General features: G+C 35.8%; 3 protein-coding genes and 1 non-coding gene across 4 annotated transcripts; 1 reads left to right on the top strand and 3 right to left on the bottom strand.

Annotated features, from left to right (window-relative positions):
* Window positions 1-3,324: 3,324 nt before the first annotated feature.
* LOC105977446 (uncharacterized) lies at window positions 3,325-5,162 on the bottom strand. Its single transcript, XM_088819621.1, has one exon. The coding sequence runs from the start codon at window positions 4,916-4,918 to the stop codon at window positions 3,977-3,979; it is 942 nt and encodes a 313-aa protein (XP_088675747.1). The 5' UTR covers window positions 4,919-5,162; the 3' UTR covers window positions 3,325-3,976.
* Window positions 5,163-7,456: 2,294 nt separating this feature from the next.
* Window positions 7,457-7,530, bottom strand: TRNAT-AGU (transfer RNA threonine (anticodon AGU)). The gene has a single exon. It is a non-coding gene; the product is annotated as a tRNA-Thr (tRNA).
* A 2,509-nt stretch (window positions 7,531-10,039) lies between these two features.
* Window positions 10,040-12,590, top strand: LOC105977847 (reticulon-like protein B2). The gene is made up of 5 exons (XM_013003229.2): window positions 10,040-10,451; window positions 11,460-11,640; window positions 11,734-11,875; window positions 12,044-12,113; window positions 12,213-12,590. Exons 1-5 carry the CDS (start codon window positions 10,235-10,237, stop codon window positions 12,380-12,382), a joined length of 780 nt encoding a protein of 259 aa, XP_012858683.1. The 5' UTR covers window positions 10,040-10,234; the 3' UTR covers window positions 12,383-12,590.
* A 1,459-nt stretch (window positions 12,591-14,049) lies between these two features.
* On the bottom strand, window positions 14,050-19,639 carry LOC105977836 (uncharacterized). The gene is made up of 16 exons (XM_013003213.2): window positions 19,079-19,639; window positions 18,674-18,795; window positions 18,461-18,549; window positions 18,315-18,350; window positions 18,126-18,219; window positions 18,005-18,050; window positions 17,803-17,909; window positions 17,635-17,699; window positions 17,048-17,544; window positions 16,891-16,951; window positions 16,709-16,807; window positions 15,297-15,865; window positions 15,056-15,191; window positions 14,899-14,970; window positions 14,691-14,813; window positions 14,050-14,570 (listed from the first exon to the last, which is right to left on the bottom strand). The coding sequence occupies exons 1-16, from the start codon at window positions 19,300-19,302 to the stop codon at window positions 14,457-14,459; spliced, it is 2,454 nt and encodes an 817-aa protein (XP_012858667.2). The 5' UTR covers window positions 19,303-19,639; the 3' UTR covers window positions 14,050-14,456.
* Window positions 19,640-20,290: the final 651 nt, after the last annotated feature.

Below are 20,290 nucleotides of genomic sequence, written 5' to 3'. Positions count from 1 at the left end.
AATAAAATGCCTTAGAAACTCAATTGAAATTCAAATTGAATCTCACTTTATTGTCCAAACAAGTTCTTAAAGAGAATTAAAAAATAATTCACTTATTCGTTTGATTCTTCGTAAAACTTAAATTTCAAGTGGCCCCAAAACCCTTTTGTAAAAAACTTAAAATCAATTTTTCATTCCTTAAAATTTACCTTTGCCCTAAAACCAGAAAATCTTTCAACTTAAAGGACTGAATTGAAAATTTGAAAGAAAAGTCTTTGAGTGAAAAAAGGACCTGAGATTCAGAAATACTTAAATTGGGGGTTAAAAATAAATTTTCTGAATGTATATCACAGTTTTGAGGGAGACTTAAAAAAAACAGGAACTGAAATGCAATTTTCGAAAGCTTAAGGCTGTAATGCAGATTTTTCGTTATTTCAAATCGACCCCGGCCCAAAAAATCAGTAATAACTTAAATTTAGGGGACTCGAATAGCAATTTCGAAAACTTTAATTAAACAGCCCTAATTGACTTCTTCAACTAGACACACGCCGCCACCATCTCATCTCCCTAATCTGGCTCCACCACCCTGATTTGCCGGAAACATACAACCCACGAGCATAGACGCCGCCAGAATCCACCGGTGGCGCCATTCGAGGCACTTTCAGCAAATTGTGCCGCCATTGTCGCGAACGACATAGGTACACAGATCTGCCGCCTCCGCCACCGAAAACTGAACGGAGATGGTCCTGAGTGTGGCTTAGTATGTGGGAAATATGAAGAAAGATGGTGGTGTGAGAATCATTGCAGCGGTGGTGCCGAAGGATGGCTCGGCCGGAAAACCAAATCAGCCGCCATTCATTCACCGTTGCAAATTGGAATTTCAGACCGTAAACTTTATCCTTCAACCCAATAGATTAATAACCGAATAATTTAACCCAAATGGTGAACTTAATCATACAACAACTGTTAAAAGATTCTTATAGAATCGTAATGAAATCGAGATTCAGATTTACATAAACAAACCAATCTCCAGATTTGTAATTCAGCAATTAAATAACACAATTCTGAAATTAATTAAACAATTAACAAACAACAAACAACAGGCCGGATGAATTTTAATAAATTAAGAAATTGTCACATAACATAACAGTACAATTCCAAGTTCATAATCGGACCATAATTTTTCAGAATTGAATCCACAAAATCATATTTCGCATAACTTCGAAATAGGGAAATTTAACAAACATAATATCCCCGATAATTCAAGACATGGTGGCTCTGATACCACTTGTTGGAATAAACTTGAATAAATCCCATGGAACCGTCATGCCGAATCATCAAGAATATTGTGCATAGATATAAATCGGAAGCGTACCTTACTCCGGTGGAATTGATATGAAACAATCATGGATCTTCCAGATCATCATGTACATCCGAACCCGAGAACCCTTTAGACTTCTCTTCGTTTTCTTTATGTCGATGGAATACATAGAGAATGGAATTCGTACATGTGACCCGGGGACCATGACCAATATATATAGATAACCTAATGGGCTATCTTGTGTAATTTTATTTTAGCCCATCACTATAATAAAATTACCCTAATGTCTCTACACATTAAAGGCCCACACCCTATTAGACACATTAAAGCCCAATCCAGATAAACTTTAGTCGATCACTTTAACGGACTTAACCTTACGTGACAGTCTTGCAACACATAATATTTCACATATAAGTCCAACGTTGGATTAATGATCCAACAGTAACTACCCACACATGAGATATTTTTTCGTAATTTGACCTTACCTTCAAGGGTGGATGGTCGCAATTTATCCTAATGTTTATAACATCGACCAAGACATGGACTTTTTTGTTATGTTTCTACTTCAAGGGGGGTTTTGGCACAACCCAAATAGTTCAGGGGTGAAAAATGAATTTTCCCAACAATAAATTGACTCCGATTGCATGCAAAAGCAAAATATCACTCCTCTTAGTCTTAAACATTTTCAGTCCTCAAGGTATCATCAATGGCAGAAACCATACTTGTTTACGCCTCGGCGGAGCATTTGAATACCATGTTACCTATGTCGGTTGCAATCGGCAAACACCACCCTTCCATCTCCGTCGTCCTGCTCAGCACTGCCGCAGCAGCTTCCTCCGCTGCTGCCGCCGCCGCGCCTGCCGTCAATTACCGCCTCCTTCCTACCCCAGCTCTTCCACCAAACTCCGATCCCTTCGAACTCTTCTTCGAAATCCCACGCCTCAACAACCCGATCCTTCGAGACGCCATTGAAGAGATATCCAAGGAATCAAACATCAAAGCAATCATCATCGATGTTTTCTGCAATCCCGCTTTCGAGGTTTGTACAAGCTTCGGTATACCAACTTACTTCTGCAACACCACCGGCGTGTCCGCACTTTGCAAGCTGCTTCACTGGCCGACCATTCACGACACAATTCCCGGCGCCGCCGTAGATCCACCCTTTGCCACCGCGGCGGCGGCGGAGTGTTTCATCTCCGTTACCCGGCGTCTCACCTCTGTCCCAGTCTTCGAGTCCATCAGCTCCCTCACTCTCTTCTCCAACTCAGCCGCCGTCACGAACCCGTCCTCCGCCTCCTCCTCCAGCGGCAGCGCCACCTTCATCTCCTCCACCATGAAAACTCGATTAACCCTCTGCTCCGCGTACAGCGGCCAACCAATCATCGGCACGCCGAACCACACCTCTGTTCCATAGCTCTGAATTCTAGCGCGTGGTAAGTATTAACGATGATTCCAGCCGATTTCCGCATGTTCATCGATGTGCACACCAAGTGTTTGTAAGAATTACTCTGAGGAAAAAGAAATACCTAGGGGAGATCCAACAACTGAAGCAATGGGCAGCCAGGAATTTCAATACGAGAAGATGGAGATTCCTTACATACATTTACATTCTTAGAAAATTATAAAATAACTTGATAGAAATTGTCTTCAAAATAGATATATTGAATTGCATAGTGAACGTTGGGAAATTACAAGATGTATATCTATTTTTCTTCAAATTATTGCAACCCTTTACGAATGAATTTCTACGGTCGGTATTTAGATTTGGCCAACTAAGTACTTTTTAAGCGTAGTTCATATATAGTTTTTCTTTGTCAAATTTCCGTTTCGTTGATAAAAGTTACCATGGGTTTGATATTTGTGCAAGATTCAAACATTTGTTATTGTATTTGGGAGACTACCGTTAAAGACTATTTTTCACCTTTGACAACCTATTACTATTGTCTTAAGGGAATTGTTTCACCATGCCTCATTAGACATTTCGTTTTTCATAATTTCGATTCTTCTCGACAAACAACTAAGTGTTTTTCATTTGAAGCAAATTGTTATGTACGACAACTGAAAGACCCATTCATCAAATAATATAATTATTTGAAATATTACATATGTATATATCTCGTTGGATAATGAAGCACCCTATGGTAATTTTTAAATTACATATTCTATAAAAGAATAACGTTGAACGAAATCGATCCAATCTTGCAACCTCTAGATATTAAGGGGTCTCTTCGAGTCTTCTTCACCTTTGACGTTAGAAGTACAAATAATGCGCGCACACTCGGGAGCATAGTTTCTTGTTAGTGGCTCCGACGAACCACTATAGAGGTGTAAATCGGTTGGGTTTTTCGATGTTCAACTCGTTGAATTTCATCGGATGCTGTATAATAAAATTGCACTATAGAATATAGATTAAGGCATAAGATCAGTTTATCTCTCTAGAAATTAACAGTCCGGAAAGTAAACCAACACTTCTCTTGCTTGGGAAAATTTCTTCAAAACTCATTGGGCATTCACATTTCACACTAATTTTCAGATTTAAAAAAGATGATCTTAAAAAGTAAAAACCTATTTTCTTTTCTAATTCAAATGCTACATCTCTTTGGCTCTTGTCCCAATTTCAAGTGCGAAGCATCATCAGTCGAAGATCGAAACAATGGTGAAAATTCTGATAACAAATTACAGAATGAAAGAAACAGTGGAATTTAATAAGTTAATTATGTTAAGCGAGGATTTAAATTTAAATTCAAATTCACATATCAGAAAATTTTGGGGAGAAATCGTACCTTTGCCAGGTGAAGAGTTGTAGGATTTTTTGCAATAGAGAACTGCGCTCCGGATTCCATCCTGCTGTTCCATCAGCAAATCGTCTCTCCGACGGATAGGCGGTGCCGCCACGATTACCGACGGCGCCGATCGACTTTTTCCCAAATGCTTCGCTACGATCTTAAACCCCCCCGCCCTGCCGCCGCCGTCGGAGGAATTTCTCGGCGATGAATGCGCACGCGCCTTCGCCGGAGTAGAAGACGGCGCCGTTGAGGAAGCCGTGGACTTCGCCTTCTCATTCTGCCTCTTCCAGACCTTCGAGTGTAACAGAGGTTTAAACAGCTTCAGATACTTGGGAACGGATTCCTCCGGCGGCGAATTTTCCGGTGAAGCTACGCAATCGGAAGCTTCTTTCAGCAGGTGACTTCTCAAACTGTCGTCTCTTCCCAATGTAGAAGCGGCCGCCGTTTTCGCACACTTTGGAATCGGATTGGCCGGACTGATCCCCGTCAACTCGCCGTTGGACTCTGTTTTCTCGCATTTCGACAATTTCCGGAAACCTAATATGAATACTTTGAACTTTGTCGCCGACGGCAAGGGAGTAACCGGCGACAAATTCTTCGTCGGAAAAACATCCGTCGGAGATTCGATAAACTCCAAATCCTTCTTCGCGACTCCGCCACCTCGTCCAGCGGCGGCACCGTCGGGCGATTTAATAACCAAATCGAAAAACGAGGCCTCGTCGCCGCCGCCGCCGTCGTCGGCTGCATTTCGCCAGAATTTGAGGATGCCAAGCGCTTCCATTAGGGTTAGAGATAATCGGGAAAATGAAAGGCTACTGTGGGTGTTGAACATGCAGAGCTGAAGATTGAAGACTATATACTATTAGCTAAGGGGGTGTTTGGCGCAACAGAGAAGGACGGTCACGTGAGGCACGTGATAAATGTAAATAAAAGTATAATATACGGGATGAAAAGGATGGCGGCCAAACAGTGCTTTAGGTTCAGAGGAGAGAGTCCTTTTAGCAGAGTGTAGAGTATAGACTGAATTTATTTTCTGGTGCACAACTCAGACCACACAGGCCTTTGAATTGAACGACTATGTGAGAGATGGTCCCAAACCAACTTTAGCATATACAATATATTTCATATTTGTATGTATTATAATTTATACACACTCTTTCACTAGGCTAATTTCATAGGGTACGGTCCAACATCGGAATTATAATGTTTAAGCTCGGAGTGCCTGAATGCATTAAAAAAATTCCAAAGGTGGTGTTAATGCTAGCGTACACGATTTTTCTATATTTTTTATATGTCAATATGTGATTGAAGACTTCGATTATTGAACGTGTGATTGTTCAAGGAAGAGTTGAGATCAAACGGTGGTGATTTGAAGTAGTTGCAGCATCTAGAATCGAAGAAATGTTGAATCTAGAATTGAAGAAATATTGAATGCACGCACGGTTCGAGGGGAGCTGAAGTGCATTTATAGATGTACAGATTATAGTATGTATTATATGCTATATTTTAGTCTTGTTAGAATGAATCAAAACACAAGAAAAAATCAATTACATTCATAGATTCAGTGAAAGAAATGTTGAGGTGCAAACAATGTCCTACATCAATTTTAATATGGGAAAGATCACTAATTTATAAGGAACAAATAGCAACTTTATTGGTTTGGGCCATTTGGGAAAACCCAAGAGCAAAAACCAATTGAACTCGACCCAATTTGAATAATATCATACCAATGTGGAGTTTGTGTCCATGGATCTCTAACGGTGGTATCAGAACCATGGCCCAAACCTAACCATATGGTGGAAATTATAGAAACCATCTCACTAATCAAACATATATATATTGAAACTGATTTTCTTTTTTCCTAATTAAAAAAAAATGAGAGGTAAAATGATGACAAGAAAATTCCAAAAAGAAAGTAAAAAAAGGAAAAGAGCCAAAAAGAGAAACGAAGAAAGAGAAGGTGTATTTGTTAGGGTTTGCTTTTTGGCAGTCTTTTGGTAGTAAAAAAATGTGACTGATCGGAGGGGAGGGGGTAGGCTTTGGCCGAGATGGGGGGCACGCGAACCGGTCAGAGTCAAGAGTCAACACTCTGGAATTGATTGGGCAGTTAAAGGTTTGACTTCCTATCTATCTTTAGCTTGGAACGGTCATCATTTCATAATTTTTAACACTCCAAAAGCAAAAGTACGTAGGATCAAATTTAGGGTAAAACAGCACTTAATCCACCCCTTATGCAAAATTTCAAAATTACCCTTGATCTTTGCGTTCAATTTGAATTTTATTCATGAGGTTTTATTTTACTTCATTTTCATCCTTCCAATTCTTATTTCACCATTAAATTTGAAGATAAATTAATAGATACAAAGACTGTCCTTTAATAAAAAGTGACGTTTCATGGGGAAAAATATAGGTGTTTGGAAATTAAGGTTATTTTTTATGCTACATCTGGTGAATGTTGCATTGTGTGGATTTATACCGTTGATCTATCTATAGACATCAATGTGGGATGTATGTGTTTTGTGTGCTTATGAATAATAAAGATCTACCTGATATAATATAGTATTAACCGGAAACTAGATGTTGAATAAATAGTTATATTGGAGGTAAATTTTAGTTTCCATAAATATGAATGCAAACAATTCACAAACACTATGCATTCATCTAGAGGCGGATACATGGATATTTTATTGTGGGGGTCGAGATTATGTACGATGAACTAAATATTTATGGCATTGATATGTTTTAAGGCGGAATTAGGAATAGTTATTATGGGGGGCAATATTTTGAATCATGAACTAAATATTTATGGGGTTGATATATTTTTTTAAATGTTAGCGGGGGCTCGTTAAAAGTATTGTGAAATAAAATTCGAAATATTGTATAATGGGAGCCGAGATTTTGAATGATGAAGTGAATATTATGGGGTTGATTTTTACGAAAAAAAAATCAAGGAAACCTTGTTAAAAATATTGCACAAGAAAATTCAACATATATTTTATTATGGGGGCCGAGTTTTTGAATGATGAAATAAATATTCATGGGGTTGATTTTTTTTCTTAAAATTGTATTAAATTATGGGGGCCGATATTTTGAATGATGAACTAAATATTTATAGGGTTGATTTTTTTTTTAATTTGTCAAGGGGGCCGAGATTTTGAATGATGAACTGAATATTTATAGATTTGATTTTTTTTTTCTGAAATTGTCAAGGGGCCGAGATTTTGAATGATGAACTAAATATTATGTTGATTTAAAAAAAAATTGAATGATGAACTAAATATTATGTTGATTTAAAAAAAAATTAAAAAAAAAAATAAACACAAGAAAATTCGGCAAAATTTAATTATTGAGAGGAAATTCTTTATAAATTTGCTTTCATTGAGAGTTGAACTCAAGACCTCCCGCTTACTAAACGGGTGCTCTAACCAACTGAGCTATGAAAGCTTGACATTAAGTTTAATTAAATATTATTAATTCTTATTACCCAAATTATTATTGATACTGTTTTAATTATGTTATTGATTGTGCAATAATGCAATTTATGTCGGCTATGTAAGTGGAACTGGAAAATAAAATGACTACTTTACCTTTTTTATTTTTATGTTTTATGGTACAGTGATTGAGACTAGTAATCAAACTTGTATATTACAAATATATAAATTTTACCTCAATGCTTTCATCAAACCGTCCCAATTGTAAATTTTAATAATTAAAAAAAAAATTTGTCCAAAATGTATTTTAAATAATTGCATAAAAGGGCTTCATGAGTGGGCTGGACAATATATAATGCACAACAGATGTGGGTATGAACAGCTCATAGAGTTGAATTGGGCCTGGACTAGGACTACTACTACTATGCATGATATCAGATCTCCCACAATTATTAAATTATTACACATATTTATTAATTATTAATTATGTTTAATCCTCGTACTTTTAGTAAGAGATTCAATAAGTGTACTCAGAAAAAAATAAAATAAAAAAGGAATCAAGATTGTTGCAGTTGAATACTGAAAGACAGCAAATAGTGAGTCATGCACTTAAGATGCTTTGTTTTAAAAATAATAAAAATAAAGGTAAATTACGCCCGGCCCTGAGGTATGGATAAATTATCAAAAAAACCCTCATGTTTGGATAATTACAACCAACTATTAACTATGAATCGTGTTACATGTCCACCCTTTGCAGTGTCAAGTTTAGTGGAATCTTCTAGATTATGTGGAATATTCTTCAATTTGTACCCATTTTACCCCCATTCGAGTTCCACATTTTGAAATAAGATGATCATAAGATGTGTCTATTGGCTTGTAAATGTCAATTTTTTTGTTATCAGAAACTGTATTTTTGCGCAAAACGAGTACAAACTAGAGAACAATTCCATGAAATCTAGAAGATTATGTTGAATTTAAACATCATAAGGGTGGACGTGTAAGAAGACTCATAGTTGGGGGATGGTTGTAACTACTCAAACATGAGAGGTTTTTTCCGTAATTTACAATAAAAAAAATGCTCTCAAAAAGCATATTCTTTAGGATGTGCTCTCTTATATATACAACTCCAACACACATAACTACCTAAACTCCAAAAGAAGACAAATTATTCAACCAAAAAACTTAAGAGGAAGAAGGAGAATTCTCTTTTGAAATGGCTTCAACTTCTAAAGGGAATTCCACTTTTTACTTGTCTAAACTCTTCCAATTTTCTTCCACATACATCAATTATCAAAAGGTAATTTTATAATATATATTGTTTTTTTTTTAATTATTTTTAATTATAAGATGTCATTTTTCTAGTTCTATTATGAGTATTGGAATCATGTAGTTTGGGGTTGAGGTGAAGGAGACTTCTGATCAAATGTAATTGTGTTTTTGTTTGTAATCACAACTTATAATAATTGAGTTTTTATTAAATTATTTAATTTTATGTTGATTAATTTTATTTTGGCAATCAAACGAGGCATTACTGTGCAACCTTTTGATTATAAACATGAGTTTGTTTGTAATGACAAGTTATCAGAATTTTAGGGTGAGGTGATAGAAGTAGGATTTTTTGTTTGGTCTACAATTTATTTATATGAAATACACAATTTGTTATTTTGAATTGTTAAAATTCTCTGTGATTGAAATATTAGCCAAAGATAGTGAGTTTTTGTAGGGTAAAAAAAATTAAATTATATAAGAATTTTTGCTTATGAAACAATAGCGAGGATTTGTAACAATTAGAATAAAATATAAGGCCGTCGAATGCAATATAAGGGATTTGTCTCTCTTCGGATCATAGTACTATGACTGGTTTGGTTGGGGAAATTAGTCATTATTAACAAATAATTAGACTTTGTTTGATGTTTGGTATTCCAATAACTTGTCGTGTCGATCTATAAATATTAAGTTATCACGATTTATTTTGCATTTAAGGAGCTTTTTTGTTGGATCCCGAGGTTCTATAAAATAATTGAGTTTTCATTAGATTATTAATTTTATCTTGATTAATCTTATTATACAACATTTTGTCTGATTCAAAAGGAAGCGAGGCATCCCGTGATCTAGGTTTAAATCCCGTTATCAATGGTCAGTAGGTCAAATTCATCATACATGATTAATCTAGTGCGATTTACGTCTCTCTTATGATCTGCAAATTATTATACGAAAATATAAATTTATATATGGTCTTCAAAATATTATACGAGAGTGTATGTCAAGAGAAATAAAATGAAGCAAAACCCATCAAAGTTTTAGTCTTGTTTCTTTAATACAGGATTATCAATATTCAATTATTATAATTCAAATTATAATATTTCCCAATTTACTTGGATACATATTTTTCAATTATAATAATTCAATTAAGCAGCGCTATACAAATTACAAAAATTTCAAAATAATGTTACAGCTGCCAATCTCTAACCTAACGTCCTATAACGTCCGTTAATCTTCCAACCCCATTGGGCTCAGATTTTCTCGATCTCCGTCACTCCTAACCTCAGGCCTGGAAATTCCGAACCTCCTACCACAGTTTAAATATCACTCTGCTTCCCATTTCCCATATAACGCATTGCAGAAAGAAATAATAAATTAAATAAACGAAAAGGAAAAGCGCCGAACATCTCAATAGTTAACGTACGGCGGCGACTGAGATCGGAATTACTGAATCGATGGCCGACAATGCTAGCGAGCACGAGAAGCATGAATCGGCTGCTGAATCTCTGATCGACAAAATCACGGAGAAGTTTCACGGCTCCGATTCGTCTTCCTCCGATTCCGACGACGACGACAAGGGCATCAAATCGGCCGCTTCTTCCGCGAAGGCCAAGATCTACCGCCTCTTCGGCCGCGAACAGCCCGTACACAAGGTTCTCGGCGGTGGAAAACGTACGCCACTTTATTCTGAATATTCTAGATTGTTTTTTATTTTTTTAACTGCTCTTTGATTTTGAGGATATATGAATGTGTATTTGTGATGGATGTGTTTAGATGTGGTGGTTGTGTTAGTGCGGAATTGCTTAAAACTGCGCTTGTTTTTTTTTTTTCCAGCAATACTTTGGTAATTATAAATAAATAAATTATAAAAAATGTGATATTCGAATTAGATGTGGTATTGGTTTGTTGGTGATGATAAGGTTGATTATGATTTTTGTTTCTGTTGATTTAATTGTAGATATGCTTATATGCATTGCTCTGGCATTTATAATCAAATGCCAGGGTTTAAATCCACTACTTCTCATATTTTGTATTTGTAATGGTATTTGAACTTGTAAGAAATGAAATGTTATATTCACTTAATGGTAATTAGATGTGAATCAATTAAGGGCTTACAGGACAACATTGATTTTTTTTTTTTCTTCAAGTGAATATGAAATTTCGATAAAGAATGGGAGTGCTGATGTTTTTTCATTTGTTTTAGAACAGTGACGGGGTTATAGTTTCGTTTGGTTTACACTTATTGTTCCTTAAAGTTGTATTGAGATTTGAGAGTGATTGATCTGCTAGCTTTGTTTTACTTTGGCTTACGTTTATTGCGAGTGTTTTCGGTTGTTATATATCAGTGATGGCATATATCTAATGCTCTTTTTTGCACCAATACGAATCTATTCTTTTTTACTGAAATCAGATTTTCATTTGATCGTGATTGGGCCGCTTCAAATAGAAGCGAATGATGCCATTTTGACTAGCTGATGCTTATTGTGCATATGTGTTTGACCTAAAATTGTGAATGTAGTCTGTTATAGATTCTATCTGTGCTATGTATCTTTAGAATCCCTTTTGGTCTCAGGCAATAATAATATGGAATCGAGTTGCCAATCATACATATTTTCATTCTTATTCAAATGTAGCGCATGCTTCTTTTTGTATTATCTAACAAGGATGATTCTCTTGCAGCTGCTGACATTTTCCTATGGAGGGACAAGAAAGTTTCTGCTGGCGTGCTTGGTTTCGCCACTGCAATTTGGGTGCTTTTTGAACTGATTGAATACCATCTCCTTTCACTAGTGTGCCATATCCTGATTCTTGGTCTTGCAATCATCTTTCTGTGGTCAAATGCATCCAGCTTTATTAACAAGTATTACTTCGTGACTGATCTACAAATTTCCCTTTCTTTTTTTTTTTTTTGAATTTTTGAACATGCAATCTTACTTTCTCTTGTGCTTCTCAGATCTCCCCCTAAGATCCCAGAAGTTGTTGTTCGCGAGGATATTGTGATAGGTGTCGCTAACGCCCTTAGGATTGAATTCAACAGAGCTTTCGCCATCCTTCGAGATATTGTATCAGGGAAAGATCTAAAGAAATTCCTTGCTGTATGTCAATCTTCCTAGATTATCTCGATTTTCTATTATTATTTGTTGCTTCATGCCATGACCAGGGATTTGAAATTGATATATATAATACCTGAAATTGCTCTTTGGCATATTGATTTTTTTTAGATGTTCTTTACTTACTTGAATATTGCATTTTTGGCTTTATAGGTGATTGCTGGCCTTTGGGTTCTTTCCATGCTGGGGAGCTGCTTCAACTTCCTGACCTTGTTTTATATATGTAAGTAACAACAGCTAACTTTTATCTTCACAAAATGTTGCTTGATTTTGTATTCATTTGCATTTCCTAATTGCTCGTTTTTTCACTATGAACAAACAGGCTTCGTTTTGTTGCACACGGTGCCTCTGCTGTACGAAAAGTATGATGACCAGATTGATGCTTTTGCTGAGAAAGCTGAGGCAGAGCTAAAGAAGCAGTATGCCGTGTTCGATGCCAAGGTCCTAAGTAAGATTCCTAAAGGTCCATTGAAAGACAAGAAGTTCCTCTAGATCCTATGATTTTACTCAGTCGGGTTTTCTTTAATGTGTTGCGACTCAGTTTGTCTGAAAGAACCCATGTTTAGACCAGTTTGTTTCTTCACTCTATTTGGGTTCGTAATTTGAAAAGGATTGATATTCTGTTAGGCATTTTTGACTTTGCGTTGCCACTATATTTTTGAACTAATTTCTACTGATAGTCGGATTGTTAGTCGGAAAAGTGTGTGATAAGTTTCCCTATTATCTGTTTTTTCATTTATGAGAATTATTGGAAAAATACGGCTACCCTCTTAGGTAAGTTCGAATTACGAAAAAATACCTCATGTTTGGGTAATTACAACCTCCCCTCAATTATGTATTGTCTTATGAAAAAAACCCTTCCTTCATTGGGTAAATTTAAACCACCAAGGGTGGATGTGTAAGACAATACATCGTTGAGTGGGTAATTTGCCCGATAATCATTAATGATGCATAACTGGTTATATTTGCTCCAGCAGTGCTGAAACGATCAAATTCAACAAGATTTTAAAATATCTTAAATATAGTATTGAAAAATCTTATATAGTGTATTGTATAAAGTCACCCGCACATGATTCCCATTTGATTTGATTGCCGACATAATTTTAAATCTTTTACGAGCTAATTTTATATTAAACATAAACTTTAGGGATTTGTTCATAAATAGATCTGTGTTATCACTACCCAATTTTCCTATTCTTCATTATTTTTATATGGTCCGTGGGAGCAGAAAAATATCATCACGTCCAAGATGGGTGTGGGTGTGGGTGTGAATGGTTTTTTAATTAATTAATTAATTAGTGATTACATAATTATTAATGAATAGTTGTTGTATTGCGTTGGTCCTTGGACTAAAAAAATTGATTTCATGGGTAGTTAAAATAAAGGGCAATTACGGCCATCTCTGAGTTATGGTTAAATTACGAAAATCCCTTTTTATTTGAGTAATTATAACCACCCCACTCAATTAGGTATTTCTTATGAAAATACTTCTCTAGAGATAAATTTAGGGATGTTAAATCGATAAATCCAAACCGAAATTTCGATACGCCAACATTTCATACCGTTTACCGAACTGAATAAACGATTTAATTTGGTAAATAGTCGAATTACATAAATTTTATGTACAAATATTAAAAGGGTAAATACAAACACATCCCTGAGGTATGGTCAATTTACAAGAAAGCCCCCTCTTATTTGGATAATTACATCTACCCCTCAACTATGTTTTTTTCTTACACCTCCACCCCTACGGTGTCAAATTCAACATAATCATCTAGATTTCGTGGAATGTGCTCTAGTTGGTACGTTCTGTGTAAAAATACAGTTTCTGATGCACCACAATCTGATATATACAAGTCAAACAACATATATTATGATCATCTTGCTTTAAAATGTAGAGTTCGAATGAGATAAAACGGGTACAAAAGTGGTAATATTCCATATAAATCTCGAAGATTCCACTAAATTTTAGGAGTTGAGGGGTGGTTGTAATTATTCAAACAAGAGGGGGATTTTCGTAATTTGACCATACCTCAGGGGTGGTTGTGTAATTTACCCAATATTAAAAAGTAGGGGGATGACTGTAATTACCCAAACAAGACGGGATTTTTTATAATTTGTTCATACCTCAGGGTGGTGGCAGTAATTTACCCTAAAAATAAATGAATAAACCAAACACTTCCCCATTAATAAATCATTCTCCAAAATCATAGCAAATACAAATCCCCATTAATATGTTCACCTCAAAATTTTGAATAGGAAAAACTGAAGCAACAAATTGACTAAAAATCTGCACTCAAAATTTACAAGATGCTGATCAGTAGAGCCTTCTGTAGGTTGACAAAAAAAAAAAAAAAAAAACAATCACAATGTAAAAATGCAATACCATAATGAATCAAACAAATTCAACAAACCTTTACTCAAACATTTAATTTGCACCTCGAGAGAACACCAATCTCGAAAACACGACTCATAATTTCCGTCCAATAGTTTCGCGTTTTCGCAATAATATCCCCACATTCGCAAAGAACAAAAATCGAACAATCGATTTTTTTATCCTGATGCTCTAGAGAAAGTAGGATAGCTGCTGCTTCTTTCTCGTACCTCCTTCTCCGTATAGATCGTTCCATTGCTTTAGCTCCCCCATTATCGATCCCTCCGAAGCAAAACTCGCAGCAACCTGCAAAATTCAAACACGCAAAAAATTAACTTCTAATACACATAGTAAAACAAAAACAAAAAAAAAAAAAAAAAATTGAATTTTCTTGCACATAGTTTTTAAGGATAAGAGCCTTATTACCTGATTCTTTGCCTGCCTCATATCTTCCATGTTTAAGGGCCTTAGCGTAATTACCGTCTCCTCTTTCGCCTCCTCTTTAAGAACTGAAGAATCTTCCGAGCTTTCGTCTTTCTGCTTCTTTTCCTAGGTAGACAACAAAAGTGATCACTGACGGAACATGGAATCGAAATGGGTTGTATGAATATTAAATATAGATGTATATATACACCTTCTTATCTCTCTCTCTTTCTTGCTGCATAAGTTCTCTCACCGGTCGATAAGCTGCTGTTATGCACAAATTCTGCTTTCAATAGTTACAAGTCAGCGACAAAAAATAATCGAAAAATCTAGATTTTATTACAAGTTCGTAAGACACGATGACATACCTTTAGATCACTCCCACTATAACCTTCCGTAATGGCTGCAAGCTCTTTAAAGTCGAGATCTTCCGCTTTCTCTTTCGACAAAAGAGTTTTCAGTATTGTTTCTCTGTTCTCCACCGAAGGCAAATCCACCATAATTCTGTTTCAACATAAAAAAAAAAAAAGAAAAAAATTCAAACCTCACTAATAGTCGAAAAAAACTATTAAAGTTCAAAAAATAAAAAAAATATATATATATTTTTACCTGCGCTCGAATCGCCTAATGATGGCTTCGTCGAGATCAAAAGGTCTATTCGTTGCAGCGAGAACAAGAATCCGTTCGCCGGGTTTTGTCAAAAGCCCATCCCAATGCGACATAAATTCATTTTTAATTTTCCGCATTGCCTCGTGCTCGCCCACTCTAGTCCGTTGGCCGAGCATACTATCAACCTCGTCCACAAATATTATAGTTGGAGAAACCTTTGCCGCTAGCGTGAAGAGGGCCCGCACGTTTTTCTCGTCTTCTCCGAACCATTTCGAAGTGATTGTGGACATGGACACGTTTATGAAGCTGGCCCCCGCCTCGTTGGCTATCGCCTTTGCGAGCATCGTTTTTCCGGTGCCAGGTGGACCGAAGAGGAGTATGCCTCGGCATGGCTTGAGGAGGCCGCCGGTGAATAGGTCCGGGCGGCGAAGTGGGAGCATTACGAGTTCTTGTAGTGATTCTTTGATCTCGTCGAGAGCTCCGATGTCGGAGAATGTGACTCCGATTTCGTTCGGTGGGATTACTTCAGGCCGGATTCGTTTCTCGAATTCGTTGTCGGGGGTTGGTTCCTGTAGTAATAGAGAAGGAATGATGTGATAAGGCTCTGTTTGGATCAAGGAAAATGCTGAGTAGAGTAGAGAGATGAAAGGACTAAGGTGGTGTTTGCAAAAGCTTTTAAAAAAGCAGAAGTTGGTGATTATGAGTTAAGTTGGTGATAAGGTGGTGTTTGCAAAAGTTATTGAAAATAGATGATGAGCTTTTTTTCTCACATGATCTGTTTTTAGGTGTTTGCAAAACCGACTTTTGCTTTTGCTTTTCTTAAAATAAGTTGTTTTAAGCCGTAATTTTAAAAGCACCCATGTACCTGCTTTTTCTATTTAAATTAATTTTTCAGATTTTTTGCAAACAACCCCAACTTTTAAAATTAAGCACTGGAATATCAACTTAACTCACAATTACTAACTTATGCTTTTAGATAAGCTTTTGCAAACACCACCTAAGTGCAAATTTCTAAAACTTTGGGGTGTTAGCAAATCCCATGAAAAATCAACTTTTAACAACTTATTTTGAAAGAAGTTACTCGAGGGGTGTTTTTTATGTTTTAGCTTGAAGCAGATTATTTTAAGAGAAGTAGAAGCAAAAGTTGGTATTGCAAACATTTGAAAAGTGATTTTGAGCCAAAACTCTCGGGATCACTTTTCAAAAACTTTTGCAAACACCACCTAAGTAAAGTAGATTTTATGTTTGGTTACGAGGTAAAATGATTTCGGGAAAAATGTGATAAAAACTACGCGTAAAACGCTAGCAACCAAACATACTATAGATTTTCGAATTCCTTATTTTCATATACTTTTGCATTCTAATTTTCTTCATTCCAAAACATAGCATAAATAAATATCTGTCGAACTTACCGGAGGCTTCGAGATTGAAGAAATCAATTTTTCTGTCTCACTCTTGTTTTCGGTATTCGATTCGGGTTTTAATCCAGCATTCTCTCTCCCTTCAGTGTCCTAACATCGGTCGAAAATATTTTTTTTATTCAAACGGAACGACAACACAAAACCGAAAAAAATAAAAAAAAAAAGGTACAAACTTTAAGTGTATCTTTGCCGCCACTTTTTCCCTCCTGAAAAGCACTCAGTCCATGCGACAAGCTGCACCGAAATGCAGCGAATTTAAAGACATCGTTAAAAAAAATCGAAAAGAAAAAAAAATCCTAAACATTAAACGGAAAAGAAACTATTTATTACCTGTTAGCTGATATAACGAGCTTTCCGTTACGGTACTCAAGATCATTGTTATTCATCAAGTGGAACGAAATAGCAGAAACCACAATTTCCTCGATATAACTACACAGAACCAAAGTGTCGGCATGACAAATCAATCCTAAATCATCACACTCGATATCGTTTGCCGCAAGAACCTCCGCAATGCGATTCTTGTTGTCCTGAAATTGGATCCTTTTCAAATCCTCTTCCAATTGTGCCCTCCAGCTCAGCAGATGAGTTTCGTCTTCCGGTGGCCTAATCTCAACACTATAAGGAAATAAAAGAGCGATTCGGTTATTTAATCCTCCGGAATCTTCCGCAAGCTCTAACACCCTCGAACCTAGAATTAGAACCGGTCCCGATAATTTCTTCAGCATTTTGTCGAACAGTTTGTATAGTCTAGTGGAGTGTAGGAACAGCCTGTCGACATCTCGGATATATAGAATGATACTACCGGTTTGAGAAATCGAAACCAACACCTGCAAATGGCATTTCGGTTTTTCTTTTTTTTTTTTGTTTTATTAATAAATCGAATAAAAATTAATTCGATGTCGGGCAATTAATTTTACCCTGTAAACCGACTCTATGAAAATTTTCTCGTCGAAAGACCAGCTGCTGAACCGTTTCGAAGGAGCTAACAAGGAGTAAATAAATAATATTATATAAAAAAAATAGTAAATTATTAGTAAGTAATTAATTAACCACGGTATTTTTTTTGTTCAAACGACTGCGCAAACCTGAATTTGAAAGGGATGATGACTTGGCAGTGATGCTGCTCATATCCGACGAGACGGATGAACTTCTTCGAGTTTTTAGAGAATTATCGTTTACGACTTCTGTATTCCTTTTTTACGGAGCACAATCGAGAGTTAATTAGATATTTAATCTGAATTTGCATTTTTTTTTTCTGCATTTCGATTTATGTAAAGCACTAACTACCTTATAGCAGCACCATCTGATTCACTGCTTTGCCTCCATACCGTGCCTTCGCGAAAGTAGTTCGTAAGTATATACACGCAACTTTAGTGTATCTATATAGCATGGATGAGTGCATTCATACCTTTGGTATTTTCTTGTGATGGAAGAATCGATAAGGAACCGAGAAAGCTCGACATTCGTTCGAGCGTTACTTCCGACACAGATCGTTCGACAGACTACAAAATTAAAATTAAGAATCAACATATTCCCCTATACTTCATTTTAGTAACTAAAATGTCACGGTTCTTTGGTATTAAAAAACGGGACTTACAGAGTCTTTCTTGGAGCCACCGTACTTGCTCTGCATCTGTCGATTATTGACCGTAAATATTTACAAAAAAAAAATAAAAAAAATAATCAGCAACTAGGGGATAAACACATCAAAACATAATCGACAAATGAAAAATAATCGATCACCTTAAACGAAAAGTCGGCTACATCTAGGATTAGCAACTTTGCTTCAAAGTGATGTGCTAGAGCCTTAGCAAGCATTTGCTGGTACAGTTCTATAAATTAAACAAAAAATTAAATAAATTCAATTACAAAAAAAAAAAAAAAAAAAAAAGAAAAAACCAGGAAACATAAGATTTAAAACACAAATATGCAATACAAATAAAATATAGCGGCTACCTCCGGGCCCGGAGAGCAATATAGCTCGGCTCGCCGGAGAAAGATTCCGAGTGTGCTTGGACACATCTAAGTGTTTTAGATGAACATATGCCGCACTTGTTAATAACACACGTGTTCTTTCGCTGCTCGTCAAAAGATAGAACAAAAATTATATTTGTTATTAGTACATTTTACTATGATATATATATATATATATATACACATGTATAAATATATATATACAGTTTGCTCTATGAATATAAAACCAGTGAATAAAATTGTAAGAAATCGCCCGCATAGGTATAGCTCAACCGGTTTCGGAGGTGGTAAGTTAGACAAAATTGTAAGAAATCAGTAACAGTAAAATAAAAGCCCTCAATAATAATTGGATAAAAATGAATTATTTTTTGTGTAAATTAAATTAACCTGAGATAATATGGGAAGTCCTCAAAAGTAGCCTTGTTCTTATTAGCATCTGCAACCAATCTGAGAAGCTCCAGCTGCAATTCGTCGGCGGATACGCCGCCGGCGACCGCCGCAGAAGTGGCGGCGCCGGTCCATCGGCCGAGCGTGGAACCGGAAACCAGACCTAGACCCACTCCTACCCCTACGCTCAATGCCGACAGCAACACGTGCTTCTGTTCCATCATATCATCATATATATATATATATATATATATATATATATATATATATATATATATCCACACAAAACTTCTACGTGTATATATATATATATACACACACGCAGAAGTGTGTATGTTAGGAATCGGTAATTGAAGCAAAGATGCGCAGGAAAATGGTGGTGGTGTGGATAGGTTTTCCGGCAAAGGAAAATTGGTTTGATCTCCGAATGAAACGTTCGTCGATTTTTCTTTTTTTTTTAATTTTTTTTTTTTAATTTTTTTTTTTATTTTGTCTACCTTTTGACAGGTCGGAAAGCTGCAGCCTTTATGGGGTTGTGGTGTGCGCTCCTTATTTATAGGCGACACAGAGAGAGAGAGAGAGAGAGAGAGTGAGTGAATTTGGTCCTGTGCTGTTGACTTTCTTTTGACATTATTTTACCAAAAGGTACAAAAGAAAGAGGAATTATTACTTTTTTCCTATTGCTAAATTAGTGCTGAAAATTAAAATTAAAAAGAAAAATTATTAAATTCCAATAGTGCAATTATTATTATTATTATCATAAATTCTTAATTATTTGACCCCTAATTAATCAACTTTGTTTAGTAATTATGAGCTGACTAATGAGATCATCATTACAAACTTTATATCAACGGTTTTGATTCATTGCACGTGTTTATTAATTTTATATTTTTTGGTGCATGAATTGTATATCTTTAATTCATGCATAGTAGAAGAATAAACATGAGATTAATAAAAGGATTCTCATATTAACAATATATTGGCAACCAAATCGATGCCTAAACATTATTATTTTATATTATCCATGTTTATTAGTTTATTTTGGCAATTTGGAAATATTAACGTATTATTATACTTGTGCCTTGTTTGGTTGTTAAAATATACTCTCTTTTTTTTCACATTCGAAAAACAGTGTTGGACGATTAAATTCTATGAAATCAATTAATTGAATAATGGGTTGTGTAGTTAGCCTTTATATCAATTACAATTGTC

Source organism: Erythranthe guttata, chromosome 6 (genome assembly GCF_056151865.1).
Source record: "Erythranthe guttata isolate IM_541 chromosome 6, IM_541, whole genome shotgun sequence".
Taxonomy (NCBI): domain Eukaryota; kingdom Viridiplantae; phylum Streptophyta; class Magnoliopsida; order Lamiales; family Phrymaceae; genus Erythranthe; species Erythranthe guttata.
The sequence above is the reverse complement of the archived record's forward strand: the minus strand, read 5'-3'. Positions and strand labels throughout refer to the sequence as shown.

Bases quoted from the DNA above. Each gene is read 5' to 3' on its own strand.
- LOC105977446 (XM_088819621.1), bottom strand. From the start codon at position 4,918: ATGTTCAACACCCACAGTAGCCTTTCATTTTCCCGATTATCTCTAACC.
- LOC105977847 (XM_013003229.2), top strand. From the start codon at position 10,235: ATGGCCGACAATGCTAGCGAGCACGAGAAGCATGAATCGGCTGCTGAA. The intron at 10,452-11,459 runs GTACGCCACTTT...ATTCTCTTGCAG, and splicing joins GGTTCTCGGCGGTGGAAAAC to CTGCTGACATTTTCCTATGG. The intron at 11,876-12,043 runs GTATGTCAATCT...TTGGCTTTATAG, and splicing joins ATCTAAAGAAATTCCTTGCT to GTGATTGCTGGCCTTTGGGT.
- LOC105977836 (XM_013003213.2), bottom strand. From the start codon at position 19,302: ATGATGGAACAGAAGCACGTGTTGCTGTCGGCATTGAGCGTAGGGGTA. The intron at 18,550-18,673 runs GTAGCCGCTATA...TTTAATTTATAG, and splicing joins ATTGCTCTCCGGGCCCGGAG to AACTGTACCAGCAAATGCTT. The intron at 17,910-18,004 runs GTAGTTAGTGCT...TCCGTAAAAAAG, and splicing joins TCAGATGGTGCTGCTATAAG to GAATACAGAAGTCGTAAACG.